The sequence below is a fragment of the Epinephelus fuscoguttatus genome, linkage group LG22 (assembly GCF_011397635.1).
Source record: "Epinephelus fuscoguttatus linkage group LG22, E.fuscoguttatus.final_Chr_v1".
NCBI lineage: Eukaryota > Metazoa > Chordata > Actinopteri > Perciformes > Serranidae > Epinephelus > Epinephelus fuscoguttatus.
Genome location: NC_064773.1, coordinates 22,611,430 through 22,625,344, shown reverse-complemented (window position 1 = coordinate 22,625,344; position 13,915 = coordinate 22,611,430). Strand labels below are relative to the sequence as shown.

Below are 13,915 nucleotides of genomic sequence, written 5' to 3'. Positions count from 1 at the left end.
AAAGAGAGAAAAAAAAAGGCAGAACTAGACAAAAGCGGAGAAATGTGGAGCGAGACGGAGCAAGAGTTAGACAAGTGGACTGTGAGAGAGCGCAGATTGTAACACACACTGACAGATAAATGAAGACTTTTAGATGAGTGTCTCTTACCCAGATCTGTGTTGGGCCCCGCCAACAACTGTTTGAACTTATCCAGACGGGACGCTTCCCTCTCGGTCATGGCCGGGGTGCCAGATGTGTTCTGGTCAGCCATGCGAGCCACTAACGGGATGACGGGCGGCCGGTGGGGTAGAGATCGCTGTCTGTGGAGGGCTGCGTGCTCACCTGCTGCATCTGGTGAGAGGATAAAGAGTTGAGACAGGGCAAAGGGTACAGAAACACACACACACACAACAAATGGAGGGCTGTCAGATAGGACCATGTGGCCAGTCCTGTATGTATTTGGCAAACTGATAAGAACATCTGTAAATATATGTTAACAATGCAATGTTGGAGACTGATGTTTTCCTGTTTACATAGTACCTGCTTGAAAGCTATTAAGCAAACCATATAATTAACAACTTTAAATGTCAGTGAAAAGAAAGACAAAGAGTCTGCAGCAGCTCTATGAGGCTGCTTAGTTACAGCAGAGCTTTGAGCTGAATGCTGATTGTAAGCAAGTACAATGTTCATCATATCTCAGCTCTGTGTTTTAGCACGCTAACACTTGCTATCAGTAACCCAAGGTGCAGCTGAGGTTGATGGAAAGGTCATTAGTTTATCTGATGTTTGGCCATAACCTCAAGTGTTGGACAAATTAAAATTTTGACCTGATGATGACTCAAGACAAAAAGTCAAGGTTTCACCAAAGTGGTTACAATTCATTCTGAGGAGCTGACATGTGCACCAAATTTCATGGCAATCCATCCAGGACTACAAATAGGCTAGTGATTATTCTATCAAGTCTCTTGCTTTATCCATAACCCAAAGATATTTAGTTTACTGTCATAGGGGTAAAGACGCCAGGAAATATTCATACAGGAAGCTGAAATCAGAGAACTTTGAGTCGTGGTTCAAGATTCTGTCATCCAGGTCACGATAATCTTAGTGCTATATTGTAGCCAGCTGGACTTGCTTGGGTTTTTAAAGACGTTTCGCCTCTCATCAAAGAGGCCGTTCTGAAGAACTGAAGAAGCCTCTTGGATAAGAGGTGAAATGTCTTCATGAAACTCTAGAAGTCCAGTTGCCTACGATATAGCATTTAAGCAAACCGAGTATCTTTTTAACGGAAAAACAACTCAAACTGATTAATCAATTATCAAACTATTGCCAATTAACTTACAAGTTTAGAACTAATTGATTAATCTATTAATCATTGCAGCTCATGACTGGAAGTGAAACAATAAATCGCTCTGGATCAATGTGTCGATTTCAGTAATCAACAATGTAATATCATTGATGCTCAGTAAAAACATCAATACATATTGCCATCTTAAAGATCTGCCTTTATTTTGAAATTCCCAAAGCATCTGTGTCACCATTTCCATCAAATCCCAACTCCTTCCTTAATATTCAGTGCTAGCAGCCTTGCAGCAGACAGATGACAGCACGTATTCAAGATAAAAACAATCAGGACATTTACTGATATTGTCTCATATCGACCACAAGCCCCTGGATTGAATAGGATGAATATAATTGAATTAAATTAAATTAAATTAAATTAAATTAAATTAAATTAAATTAGGGGCGTCGGTGGCTTAGTGGTAGAGAAGGCGCCCCATGTACAAGGCTGTTGCCGCAGCGGCCCGGGTTCGACTCCAGCCTGTGGCCCTTTGCTGCATGTCATCCCCCCTCTCCCTCTCTCTCTCTCTCCCTCTTTCACACTTAACTGTCCTGTCCATTGAAGGCAAAAAAATGCCCCAAAAAAAATCTTAAAAAAAAAAAAAAATTAAATTAAATTAAAATTAATATTCATATTAATATCAAAATAAAATAAAACAAAATAAAATAAAACTGAATTGAAATAATGGCAGACTTTGTGATATCATTGTCCAAAGAACTGATATAATGTTGTACTCTTGACCCATCCAATAAACTGTACAGATATTTCCGCCTGGACCAAAGTGGTGGGTTGACCAGTTGAGCAACGGACAAACCAACACTGACATCCCCTGACCCATACCGCTCACATAGCTAAAAATCTGATTTACCAAACTTCACCCAGAACACTTGACAGTCCAAAAGGCCCAGCATTACTGAGCCCAGCTTCCTCTGAACAAAGCATTCCCTTGATTCTGTAAGATTTTGTAATGCTGTATTAAACTTTGATTAGCCTCTTAATGTAGAGGCAGAATTGTGCACGACTTACACTAACTGGCTTTAAATCCAGCAGTAAAGGTGACCGTATGCAGCGAGCAGTGATTAGCACCTACACAGTAACTGCTGTGCACAGCAACTTCCATGTCAGCGTGCTCACTAGTTAGCTGGTTACCCAAGTTCAGGTGAAAAACTGCATTTTTATGTTGAGTGAGCTGATATTTTTTGAAACAGAATTGTAAACTTAATTAAAAAAAGAATTTAAGAGTAGGAATGCGGGGAAAAAGACCATGAAATTACATCATGCCACAGTAATCTCAATTAAGAAACAGATGTGACTACTGTCCTCTAGTATTTTTATATGGTTCTACCCAGGTGATGATGAATGTAGTTACTGTTACTGGCTTGTTTTGCAACGAGCCTCCAGGACGGCAGTAATTGTGGTTGCTGCAAAATTTCTAATTTAACTGCAAAGCCTTTATAACGGGTAGACAAACACATTAATTCAGTCTGCTGAGCGCCACATGTTCCCCCAGATGTGCTAAAATAAGACAGAACGAGACAGAGAACCAAACAGTGGCACCACACAGACGAGTTATGAACAAGCTGGTGAGGTCGGGACTTCAATGTGGAGACGGATGCTCCTTCTGTCGCACTAGACACTGAGCAAAGGTTCATAAAGATCCCTGTGAACAGCGCTGCCAGCATTTTCTCGGTGCCACGGCAAACCACGACACATCTACTGTGTGAAGACTCACACATGCACTCCATGGCAATTAAGCAAACTGGAATGCTGCCGATTTTAATATCCTTTTCAGTTTTTACAAGTACAAATAAAAGGCTACAAATCTGTGCTCAACTGCTTTATTTGCACTTACAAAAATTAAAAAAGATTATCAAAGCTTCTTTGTGGTGGAACCTTTTGTGCGATTTTAACAATAAGCCCGTTTTATAGTCCATTTAATAACTTTTAACTTTTAAGGGACTGTAAAAGACAAAGCCAAGACAGAGGAAGTTAGTAATGTCCACTTGTCAGTCACAGTACACCGCATCAGTTATAACAAGTAGGGAAAGATAAACACCTACATGAAAGTACACAAACAGAGCGTTCTTCCTTAGAGTCCAGTGACCACCAGCTGTGCAACTGTGTTTGTGTGTCCCTTGCTCTCTTCACCAAGACGACTGGGATGGTCAGTGCCAAGTATGAGTACATAATGTAGAATTATATGGAGAGAGTCTGGGCCTCACTAATGAAAGCTGTGCTGTGTGCCATTATCTAATTAGACTGGGGCAAGTGTGTTGACGCTGTTCCTTGCTGTCATCTTGCACACACAACAGAAGAAGAGAAAAAGACCAAAACACAGAAAGAAAAAAAACTACAAAAAAACGAGACACAGCAAACCAGCAGTCAGCCTTACTGTAACTGTGCGTGTCAAGGTGTTTGCCCACCTGTCAAGCACACTGACTGTGCATGTACGAAGGTTTATATAAATATATAGAAGCTTTGGTGTTTTGCAACATGCTCACTTAAGGTGCAAAAGGTGTCATCTCCCATTTCACTGTATCCATACATGACATGGCAGCGCATGCAAGTTTGTGCATTGTCTTCTCTGAGGAGATGAGAGGTATAGCCTGAAGGCAACAGGCTCCGTGTTATCTTTATCTAAACAAGGCAACAGACGGAATGGCAGACACCCGGCAGACCGGCAGATGACCAGCCAGACAGGACATTAGTTAGCCAGACATTTACGATGTAAAGCGTCTGCTGCTGTTGCTGTTGATGTTATAATCTATACACAAAGGTAAGACCGTTTCTTTACAACTCTCCTCTTCTATGTGTTTACAAGGAAGAGGATGAAATGCTTCACACAAGAACTGGGTACGGCTTTATAGTGCTGATTTTGGGTAAAAAAAAACATGTGACACTTGGACGAGGTTTGAACAGTGACACATGGAGGAGCCATGACACAAAGCCGTAGGGCTGGACGATACTGACAAAAACTCCTATCTTGATATTTACAGGCTGTATTGTATCAAAGTTAGAAATTCCAGTATTCTGGCAGCACTAATATGAACGTTAACAAGCTTTAATTTTTCTTGCTCCACCCTTACAACCCTGGCAAAACCAGTAGGCTTGAGTTGCCATGGCTAAACTTAACATGACTTGACTTAATGAGACGGCTTTTCACCGAGATTTGTTCTCCTTTCTCTTTAGCACCCATGTTATAGTTCTGCAGAAAACTGAAGTGAAACTTCCTGCTGGTATTGTTTCCTTGCACTACTTTCAGGCACTTCAATTTTAAAGACAACTGGTCCTTTTTTCTTTATGTGTAAAAAGTAACCCTTTACTGAAAAGAAAGACATTGATCAAATGATTTATTTATGTTTGACAAAAATTAGATTGAAAGTTTTCTTGATTTGAGTGAAGTCCTTGAAAATGAGAAAGTAATGCTAGAAAACATACTTGAAAATCCTGGAATTTCATTTTGTAAAGTCAGTATGAATCTTTTTGCAGGTTTTTCCCTGCCTATCTAAGACAAAGGTCGGGCCGCCTGGGTGATTTTGGCTGCCGCTTTGGTTAAAGCGTGTGTGTGTGTGTACATGGGGGGCGTTCAAATGTAGCATCTTTTGCGTGCAAAAGCCCATTACTTTCAATGTAGACGCGCGTCATGTGCGCTCACAACCCAAAGTGATGCCGTAGCGGCGCGCATTCAGTGCGACACGATTGCTTTTCCATCCGGCGCACAGCTCCACGGACCTGCTTCTCCCTTCGGTGTTGTGTCAGGTCCCGGTTCCCCCTCGGGCTGTGTCTCTCCTACTGTTTCCCACGGAGCTCTACCCGTTTGAAAGGCAAAGGAAGCCCGTATGTGGAATGACATCGCCTCCGAGATTAGGAATGGGAATCGAGAACCAGTTCCTGTTAAGAACCGGTTCCAACTGGTTCAATTCATCGACATCATTAGCTTTTATGCTTAACGACTCCCTTATCGATTCTTTTCATTACGCCAAATCTTTACGTTGATGACGCATGTCACGCTCGTCAGTCAGCAGTATGTTCAACAACAAAGAAGATGTAATGGTGGAGAGACAGAAGCAGTCGAAAGCTTGGCTTCACTTCACCAAAAAAGACTCATGACATTCACTCATCACAATAGCATGACGTGCAATTTATGTAGCACCGTAATTACACGCAAGGGCAGAAACACCACCAATGCTACAGTGATTTCTTTTCCACTACAGGGCTCTACTGTGCCAGCATTTTAACGTTACTCGCATTTGCGACTAAAAATAGTTCTGTGCGAGCAAAATACATCATTTGGCACGCTGTGTGAGTACAGATTTCAACCAGCAGCAGAAACGAAAGGCGAATCCTGCTGGTTGTGGGTTGAACGGGGGTCACAGACACAGGCACGGACAGGAATACGTATTCCTGTCAAATGCGGAGGCCATAGTGCTCTGGGGCGCAAGATAACAGCTTACCAGCGACTGAGAAGCCTGGCTCCGGGTCCAATAATTTCCTCTTCTTGGTGTCATGACTGCCCAAAAGTACCTGAACAGCCAAGCTGTGGCGGCACACAGGTATTTGACGTGTCAGAGGAGAAACAAGCCGTTCACATTTCTCTCTTTGTGGCAGGTAACAGTCCACAAACCTCACAGCACTTTAGGGACTGTTCTTAACTTATGAAGGGACTGCTCTTTACTTATGAAGGGGAGGAGGGTGGCTGGTTGATTTTTATTTTATTTATTTATTTTATTTCTATCCCCCCTATGTTCATCACTTATTGATGCTGTTTTTGAAGTATGAATAAGTCAATAAATAATTTATTCCATTGAAATATCATTGATGTATTATAGAAAAGTGATATATCTTTTTATAAATGACAAAAGGTACATCTGCCTCATTTTTGCTGTGGTATCGTGATAATACTCACAACCGTGATACTTTCACTGGTATACCGTGGGTCCCAATTATGGTACCGTGACAACACTAACAGATTCTGTAACATTATTTGACGTAGATGAAAACAAATGCTGCACAAATATTCTTTCATTTGTTCCATTTTAGATGATAGCAGTGGACCAATTTCATATTTTGTTTACTTACTTACTTAGCACTTATCTCTTGTTTAGAATAGAAACTCAATAAAATTTATGTTGTTGACACCAAAAACCTGCAAGGTCCACTTTTTCTACACAGAAAATTCACAGGAGGAATCGATAAGGGAATCGATAAAGAATCGGATCAATAAGCAGAATCAATAATGGCATTGATATCAAATCCTTTCAATTCCCATCCCTATCCAAGATGCAGAATGTGTATTATAGAAGAGAAACACACACTTCAGGACCGCTGACTTGTATCATCAGATCAGACATCTCCTTTCATATTTAATAGAGGGGGGACAATACCTGACAGTAATATTCTCAGCTGTCAGGATGTGCCTGCTGTAAAGGGTAAATATAATCATAGAAGGCTGGACATGTCTGTTCTGATTATACAAGTCAGCAGTGTAAAGCTCAACCATGTGGGGGCCTCCTTTCATAATTAATACGGGGGGGGACCGTATCTAAAAGTACAGCTGTCAAGATGCCCCCGCCACAGGCCTTTGCCACCTTGGTCTCGAAAAAACCCAGGGAAAACCCTGTTTTGTTAGGCTTTGTTGTAACTAACTTGATTTAGAGAAGTGCACTTTAATGATGTGTTTTATTCTTATTATTATAAAACATCTTGTTATTTCTTTCAACACAATTTTACTGTGATATATTCATTCATTCATTCCATTTAAGGGTGTACTTTTTCCATAAATATATAAGCTTATTGTCAATGTTAATCATGTATACCTGTGTACATAAGACAAATCTGTACTAAGACTTAAAAAAAACAGGTTGTTGTTGTTATTACAGGGTTAAAACAAGGTGTTCAGGGGAAATAGACCAAAACTGAAGAGGAGGAGTTGGAGGGAGGGTGTCTCTTTATGTTCATATACAAGAGTAAGAGTAAGGTAAGTGAGGAAGGGGCCGACACAGATGCCTCAGGGATTATTATGAGAAATTGCTCTTCACTACAATGTATTCCTTCTGTTGCTTTGTTTTGATTTTGATTATGAGAGAGGACAGCAGGGTAGTCTGATATAAATAACCCCTAATATTCATAAATAAGTATCATTTGCAACATTTCTGAGTATCCTTTACCAAAACTCTGAATGTAATTGTTACGAAGGCGTCTGTATGTGCATGTTCTGAGACTGTGTCAATGCTGAGCACCGTACTGTGCATACCACAAGCAAGTCCAATCAAAGCACAGCATTGGCAGTCTATCAGTAGCACTGCTCCACTGAGTGATAACATCTGCCAAATATTTTCTCCTCATTTCGCTGCTGTTTGGATGCTTCTGATGAAACTTGGTACTATTCGAGTGTGGTGACACAAAGCAGCTGTGAAACCAGAGTGAATAAATGTAAAAAATATGCTTGTAGAACTTTTAAAAGTGATCACTAAAATCCTGAATACATAGGAACAATAAGGCGGCAGGTATGGGGTGATTGTAGAGAACTGCCTTCTGCTTTTAAAGAGAGTTCAGTGTGCCTTTTTAAAATATTCCCAGACACTGGCGCACTAAAAGTAAAAGCAGTCTCGTTTTTAGTATGCAGGTGAGCCAGGAAACTTTTTTGGACACTGAGCAATGGTGTTCACTAACCTTTGGGTGACCCAATTGGAGCTTCGCTTTGGGACTTTACAAGGCGGCCATCAGTGTAAGGGCTGCTCTGGGAGGCAAACGAGACCTCTGGGCTGGTCACGTCTCCTTCCCCCACCCTGTCCTCCTCATCCTCCTCGTCCTCCTCCTCGTCCTCTGCCACCTCCTCCTGTGTGTCCTCTTCCCTCTGCTCCAGCTCTGTCGTGTCATCCTGCCTCTGTCTCTCCTGCTGCTTGCTGTGATTCTCGATGACCTGTTGGGGTGGCAGAAGCACACGGTGGGTCACTGCTGAGCCTTAGGTTTTGTTCATAACTCCTGTTAAACTCCAGATAAAATATTACAAAAGTGTGCAATTCTCTCTCTTTTTTTAAGATATTTTTGGGGCATTTTGCCTTTAATGGACAGGACAGGTAAGCATGAAAGGGGGAGACAGAGAGAGGGAATGACATGCAGCAAAGGGCCACAGGCTGGATTCGAACCGGCTGCGGCAACAGCCTTGTACATGGGGCACCTGCTCTATCCACTAAGCCACCGACGCCCCAAAAATAGGTGTATCCTTGGGTTTAATCCCAAGAAACTGTAATCCCAGACGAACACATCCAAACTATTTCCTGTTTCCCAGGAAATGTAATTTCGGAGAAAAGGCAAAAACTAGTTGTGTCAACAAAATGAGTGAAGATGTACAGAACCCACATATCAGTACAGCAGTATATAATTTCTTTTCATAAGCAGGGTGTCTACAGGTATCAGACTCTTAAACTGAATTCTCTGTAATACCTTATCACAATCATTTTTAACTAAATTTGATTTTTAGATGAACCATCTATGTCTTAATTAAGCACTGCAGGTATGTTCCCATGCAGAGGCAGGTTATATGCAGGAATATAGTTATTACAGTGAGTTAGATTTATATACCTTTTGCCAACAGGTAAGTGGAAGTATAAAGTAAAAAGACAGTATTAGGTTCAGTAGTAGGTTTAAAGATTTGTAACATCAGAAATGTAAACTTTCATACAGAGGAGCATGACTCATTCTGACTGAAATAAATGCAAAGATGCATAAATGATATTCGATCAATTCCTTGTCGCAAGTAAGACATCATACATTCAGGGCATCGGTGGCTTAGTGGATAGAGCAGGCGCCCCATGTACAAGGCTGTTGCTGCAGCGGCCCGGGTTCGAGTCCAGCCTGTGGCCCTTTGCTGCATGTCATTCCCTCTCTCTCTCCCCCCTTCATACCTGGCTGTCCTATCCATTAAAGGCTAAAAATGCCCAAAAACATTTCTTTTTAAAAAAAAATTTAAAAAAGACATCATACATTCAAATTTAACACTATTTAATTACTTATAAAATTGAATTTGAGACACTTCAAGGACCTTTTTAAGGACCTGCAGACACTCTGGTAAGGCTTTTACATCCTCCCACATGGATACAATTCTTGGAGCAGGCGGATGCAAAACTCAGCAGCACAACAGGAAGTTTGTTTTGGCCCACTAATTTCATTTATTGTAGGTAAGATTTATCAACCACCCGAATCTAACCCACAAACCGCCAGCTTCATGCCTTACAGAAGTGCACTGTCAGGACTGAGAAAAGGACTGAGCACTGCTGCAATCTCCAAGGTGTGTGTATGTTTGAGAGAGAAAGAGGGCCATAGAAAGGGAAAAAAGGTAGGAGGTGGACTAATGCATGTAATCTTTATGTAACTTGTTGACAGCTTACTAACCAGAGCGCTGCTTTGTCACTTTTTCACCTGCCCAAACTTTGCAGTCAACTCAGCCGCACCCACGCCCTCAGGTCCTTGGGTTGTGGGTCAACCTGTGCATCACTAGCTGATTAACATCAACAGCATTCTTTTGCCTTAATAATTATCAATACCACCAATAAATACACTAAAGTGATGAGGTTTGGAACCCACGGGTTTAAACATAATTCTCCTTGTTGCATCGAATAAATGACCAACGCTATACTTTGCACCTATCTTAAAAGTGAAGCAGTGCATCATACAGACAATTAAAATGGTACTTTTAGTCACCTAAACTTCATTTAAGTCCTTCCAAAAAACATTACTGAGGGTGTTTAGGTTTCATTAAACTGTCAGGAAAACATACTTCTCTCTCTTGAACATGTAGTTGAACTGGACGTTGTTTGAGAAGTGCCAAGACTCCGAGATGTATGTCAACCAAGCCTTTGTGGCCAAAAAAAACATGTGTGTCAGACTTGGGCGCCATTGTATGTGGTTGGTCACCTTATTGGCTGTCTCCATGACAACCTCAATGTTTAGGTTCTGTGCAGCCATGGCCAGCAGCTCGTCGTCATCATCTCCAACATCCCAGGCGTCACTTGTGATGCTCTCAAACTCCTGGAAAGTGGTGGCCTTCTTGGGTTTGCCTGGTGTGGCCGGAGGAGGTTTGTTCCCTGCTTTAATCAGGCTGGAGGACAAAGACAGGGCCGACAAAACAGAGGAGATAAGGGGAAATGGATAAGATTAAAGAATTTAAGTGAAAAGGTGAGGAGGAGTGGGGAGGGGGAAAAAACAGAAGTGGTGAACAGGCAGCAAAGGAGAGAAAAAAGAAAGAGATAAAGTAAATAACCACAGTGACGATAAGGGGGGAAAGACAGAGATGATAAGTGAATCATTTTCACACTGACAGGTGAGCAAAGAAATAAAAGAACACACTCTTAATTTTAAGCACTTGAATCAAAAGAAGGTCTCTAACACCTAACGAGGCCGAATCTGGTCATGTTCAAAAGACAAATTTTTCCCAGTTGCTGTCTTTGTGCTGCAAGGACACCGTTTCATTCAGGCGGAACGAAAAATGCGGCAGAAAAAGAGAATTCAATTAAAGTCAACCTTTCCTTATCGTGGGGGGGGGGGAAGGGGGAGGGAAAGCTCTGATTTCTTACAAAGACAACGATTACCATAATAAAGAGGGAGACTTGTCCATATTAGCTTACTTCCATCATAACGTGGAAGAAAAGAGAAAGTCTGAACATAATATACCTGCCAAAAAAAAAAAACAAGCAAATTGAATTCAACCCTCTGTGGAAATCTACATGATTAAACATCAGTCGGAGGAAATAAAAGGATTTTTACAGATTAATAGGCTGTTTTTCTTGCTGTGCGTGTGTGTGTGTGTGTGTGTGAGTAAAATTACAGGTGCAGTCCAAAAAGTCAAAAATAATTCCTATTCAGAAGTAAACTGTGATGTTTAATTTAAAAAAAGTTATCTCTCCACTTTACATTTCAAGATTCTACTTTTTTCTTAGTCATTTTTTACTTGTGTATTAAATATTTACTGCTAAGTCCAGCACTCTTTTTCTTAATAATAAATAAATTCAATCAAACATTCACTCATTACCATATTTTCATAACCCCCAGACCTGTTTAGGTGCCCTGTAGTCCTGAAATACTAGATACTAGATAGTCCTAGATCTTTAAATCATGTAACATAATGCATTTTTACTGCATATGATTACAAACTTTTCAAATTAATTACATTAAAACTAACTGAAAGCATATCTTGTGTCCTTTACGCTGCCAACCCAGCCATCTAACAACTAGACTGTCCAGCAGGTGCACGCCCATAGACACTGCAGACAGAACAGGTCATACACGTTACAAGAATTATACTGCGAGACAAATATGATGCCGTTTCACACATTTAAGCACGTTGCAATTACAGCCACCTCCCAAAGCATGATGTCACAGCTGGAGTCTCAGCTGTCAAGTTGCAAAACACACACTCCCACATTCCTGAAATGGCTGGAGGTATGACATGTTTTACAGTAGCAGCAGCAGTTTCCGTCATCAGTGTGTGTGGATCGGTGGATACATTTAAAACTTTCTGCCTTGTTTTGATGTTTGAATATCTCTTGAATGTCTCCAAATCAGTATATGAGGTCCTGACTTGTTCTGATGTACTCTGGTTTATACTAGGGGACTACAGGTTCAATAAAGGTCTTTAAATGTGGTTTTTACATCTGGTTATCATTGCAATATTAAACTTGTTGACAACAAAACATCCACTTCCCACTGAAAGAGGAAGAGAACCCTTAATCTGATACACACCAGTTAAACTTGTTTGTTTTTCAAAACTAATCTCTCAAGATAAAGGGGGGTATTTCCACCCACTGTTTAAGTTTCATGCATACTTAATGCATGTTATCAGGCTTTAAAAGACATCTGGGAGCAATCACAGAGGAGAGCCACAACTTCTGCTAAGGTATCGTGTTGTTTAGCAACTGAAGGAAACAGTTAGCATCAGCACAGAAACTTAAATACCACGTAGCAAAAGTGTCACACCTCTCCAAACTACTAAAGTAGCATCACAGGCTATTTGCCAAAATTGACAAAGTAAATTTAACTTACTTGGCATGGAGGAGCGGGTCGAAAGGTGGATGTTGTGCGCCATACACATGCTGAATGCTGAGGAAGTGAAGAAGAGAGTGTCAATGAATGAGCTAATTGATAGCTGGCTGTCAAGCTAGCCATGTTATCTTCGTCTCACCCAAATCAGTGTCAGTTCATACTATAACACTGTGACTAAGTGTGATAGAAACGACTTTAATTTGCTGTAAAACCGCAGCTACTCCGTAATATAAAATAGTCACTGTATCATTACTTACAACTATGTAACTGCGGTGCTGGTAAATTGCTCATCTGCTAGCTGCTGTTAGCCACGTAGCTCTTAGCCACCTAGCAGCAGGCGTAAACTGTGTCTATGAGACTAATTTACTACAGCTAATTGGCACGTTACAAGTGGTGAAACTCGCAAACTTTGTGCAATACTGAAGGTCCGTCAGTGAAAGTCAAAGTTGCGTTAGAAGCTCAACAGTGCAGCGTCAGTTGAGTGAGGCTAGCTACGCTAAGCTAGCCAACAGGAGGGAACACGTCACTCACCTGCCAGGAACCTTCGCTGCGTTTCTTTTCCAGAACTGTTTTTTATTCCCGTCATTCGACATTTTCCCTCCGTGGCCCGACCAGTCCTAAACACGAACACGCGAACGCTGTCGTTGGCTGTAAAACGTGAAATTTGTGTTTATTTACACCAGACACCCTCCTCCAAAACTCAGAAAGCTGCCATGTTGATACTGCCTAATCGGCAAGCAAACGGCGCTGTGATTGGCTGGGCCGACACTTCCTTGCTGTGAGCCAATCACAAGTGAGATCCGCTGTTAGGTGGCACTGGAAGCTGTCGACGTCACGGCCTCCCTGTCTTTGCTTTGTTGACAGAAAAGCTGTGTGTCAATCAAAAGACCATCAGCATCAGGACCACAGGCAGGGAGGGAAAAGTACTACCATTTGTATTACAGTTTATAGATATAATATAAGATGATTTATTTATAGTTATAGTAATGGTTGACTGTTGTTTTGAATTGTTTATATACTGTTTTCATACATTAATATTATCATTATTCAGACACCATATTTAAAAGATGGTGTGTTTACAGAATATCATTTCTTTTTCTTTTGTAATACATTTTTGTGTTGATTGATGCAATGATCATTACTGACTGCACGGTTTACCAAGTCATCATCAAGCCAATTCATCAGTTCACACTCTCTGGGGTGTGAGAGGACATGAACTAAATCATCATATAAATATCAACATGTACCATTAAAGCATAATGAAATTTACAGTGCAGTGAGTACTGTATGGTTATAAAGAGACTGACTGATTTATTTATTTATTTTTATTCATTTAAAGAGACATTTCACTCTAAAATCAAACACATATTTTTCTTCTCACCTGAAGTGCTATTCTCAGTCTAGATCCTGGGTCTTCAACAGAAGGTCCGTGACCCCAAAGGTGTCTGCAGAGTTACTTTATGGGGATCGCCAAATTACCCCTTGATAGTTTCATTAAAGTTTTAAAATGAGTCTGAAAATACCCATTAACAAGACTCTAATATATTACGAGCTTA

The 13,915-nt window shown here is 40.9% G+C and overlaps 1 protein-coding gene across 2 annotated transcripts in view; it reads right to left on the bottom strand.

Moving 5' to 3' along the window:
• tbc1d22a (TBC1 domain family, member 22a) overlaps positions 1-13,085 on the bottom strand; it is a 198,895-nt gene extending 185,810 nt beyond the window's left edge. For both annotated transcript variants that reach the window (XM_049567332.1, XM_049567331.1), the window contains exons 1-5: positions 12,891-13,085; positions 12,360-12,416; positions 10,236-10,419; positions 7,992-8,241; positions 149-331 (exon numbers count right to left, since the gene is read on the bottom strand). In XM_049567332.1, coding sequence (XP_049423289.1) covers positions 149-331; positions 7,992-8,241; positions 10,236-10,419; positions 12,360-12,416; positions 12,891-12,952 — 736 coding nt within the window. In that variant the 5' untranslated portion in view covers positions 12,953-13,085. The remainder of the gene's footprint in view (positions 1-148; positions 332-7,991; positions 8,242-10,235; positions 10,420-12,359; positions 12,417-12,890) is intronic.
• Between the last annotated feature and the right edge of the window lie 830 nt (positions 13,086-13,915).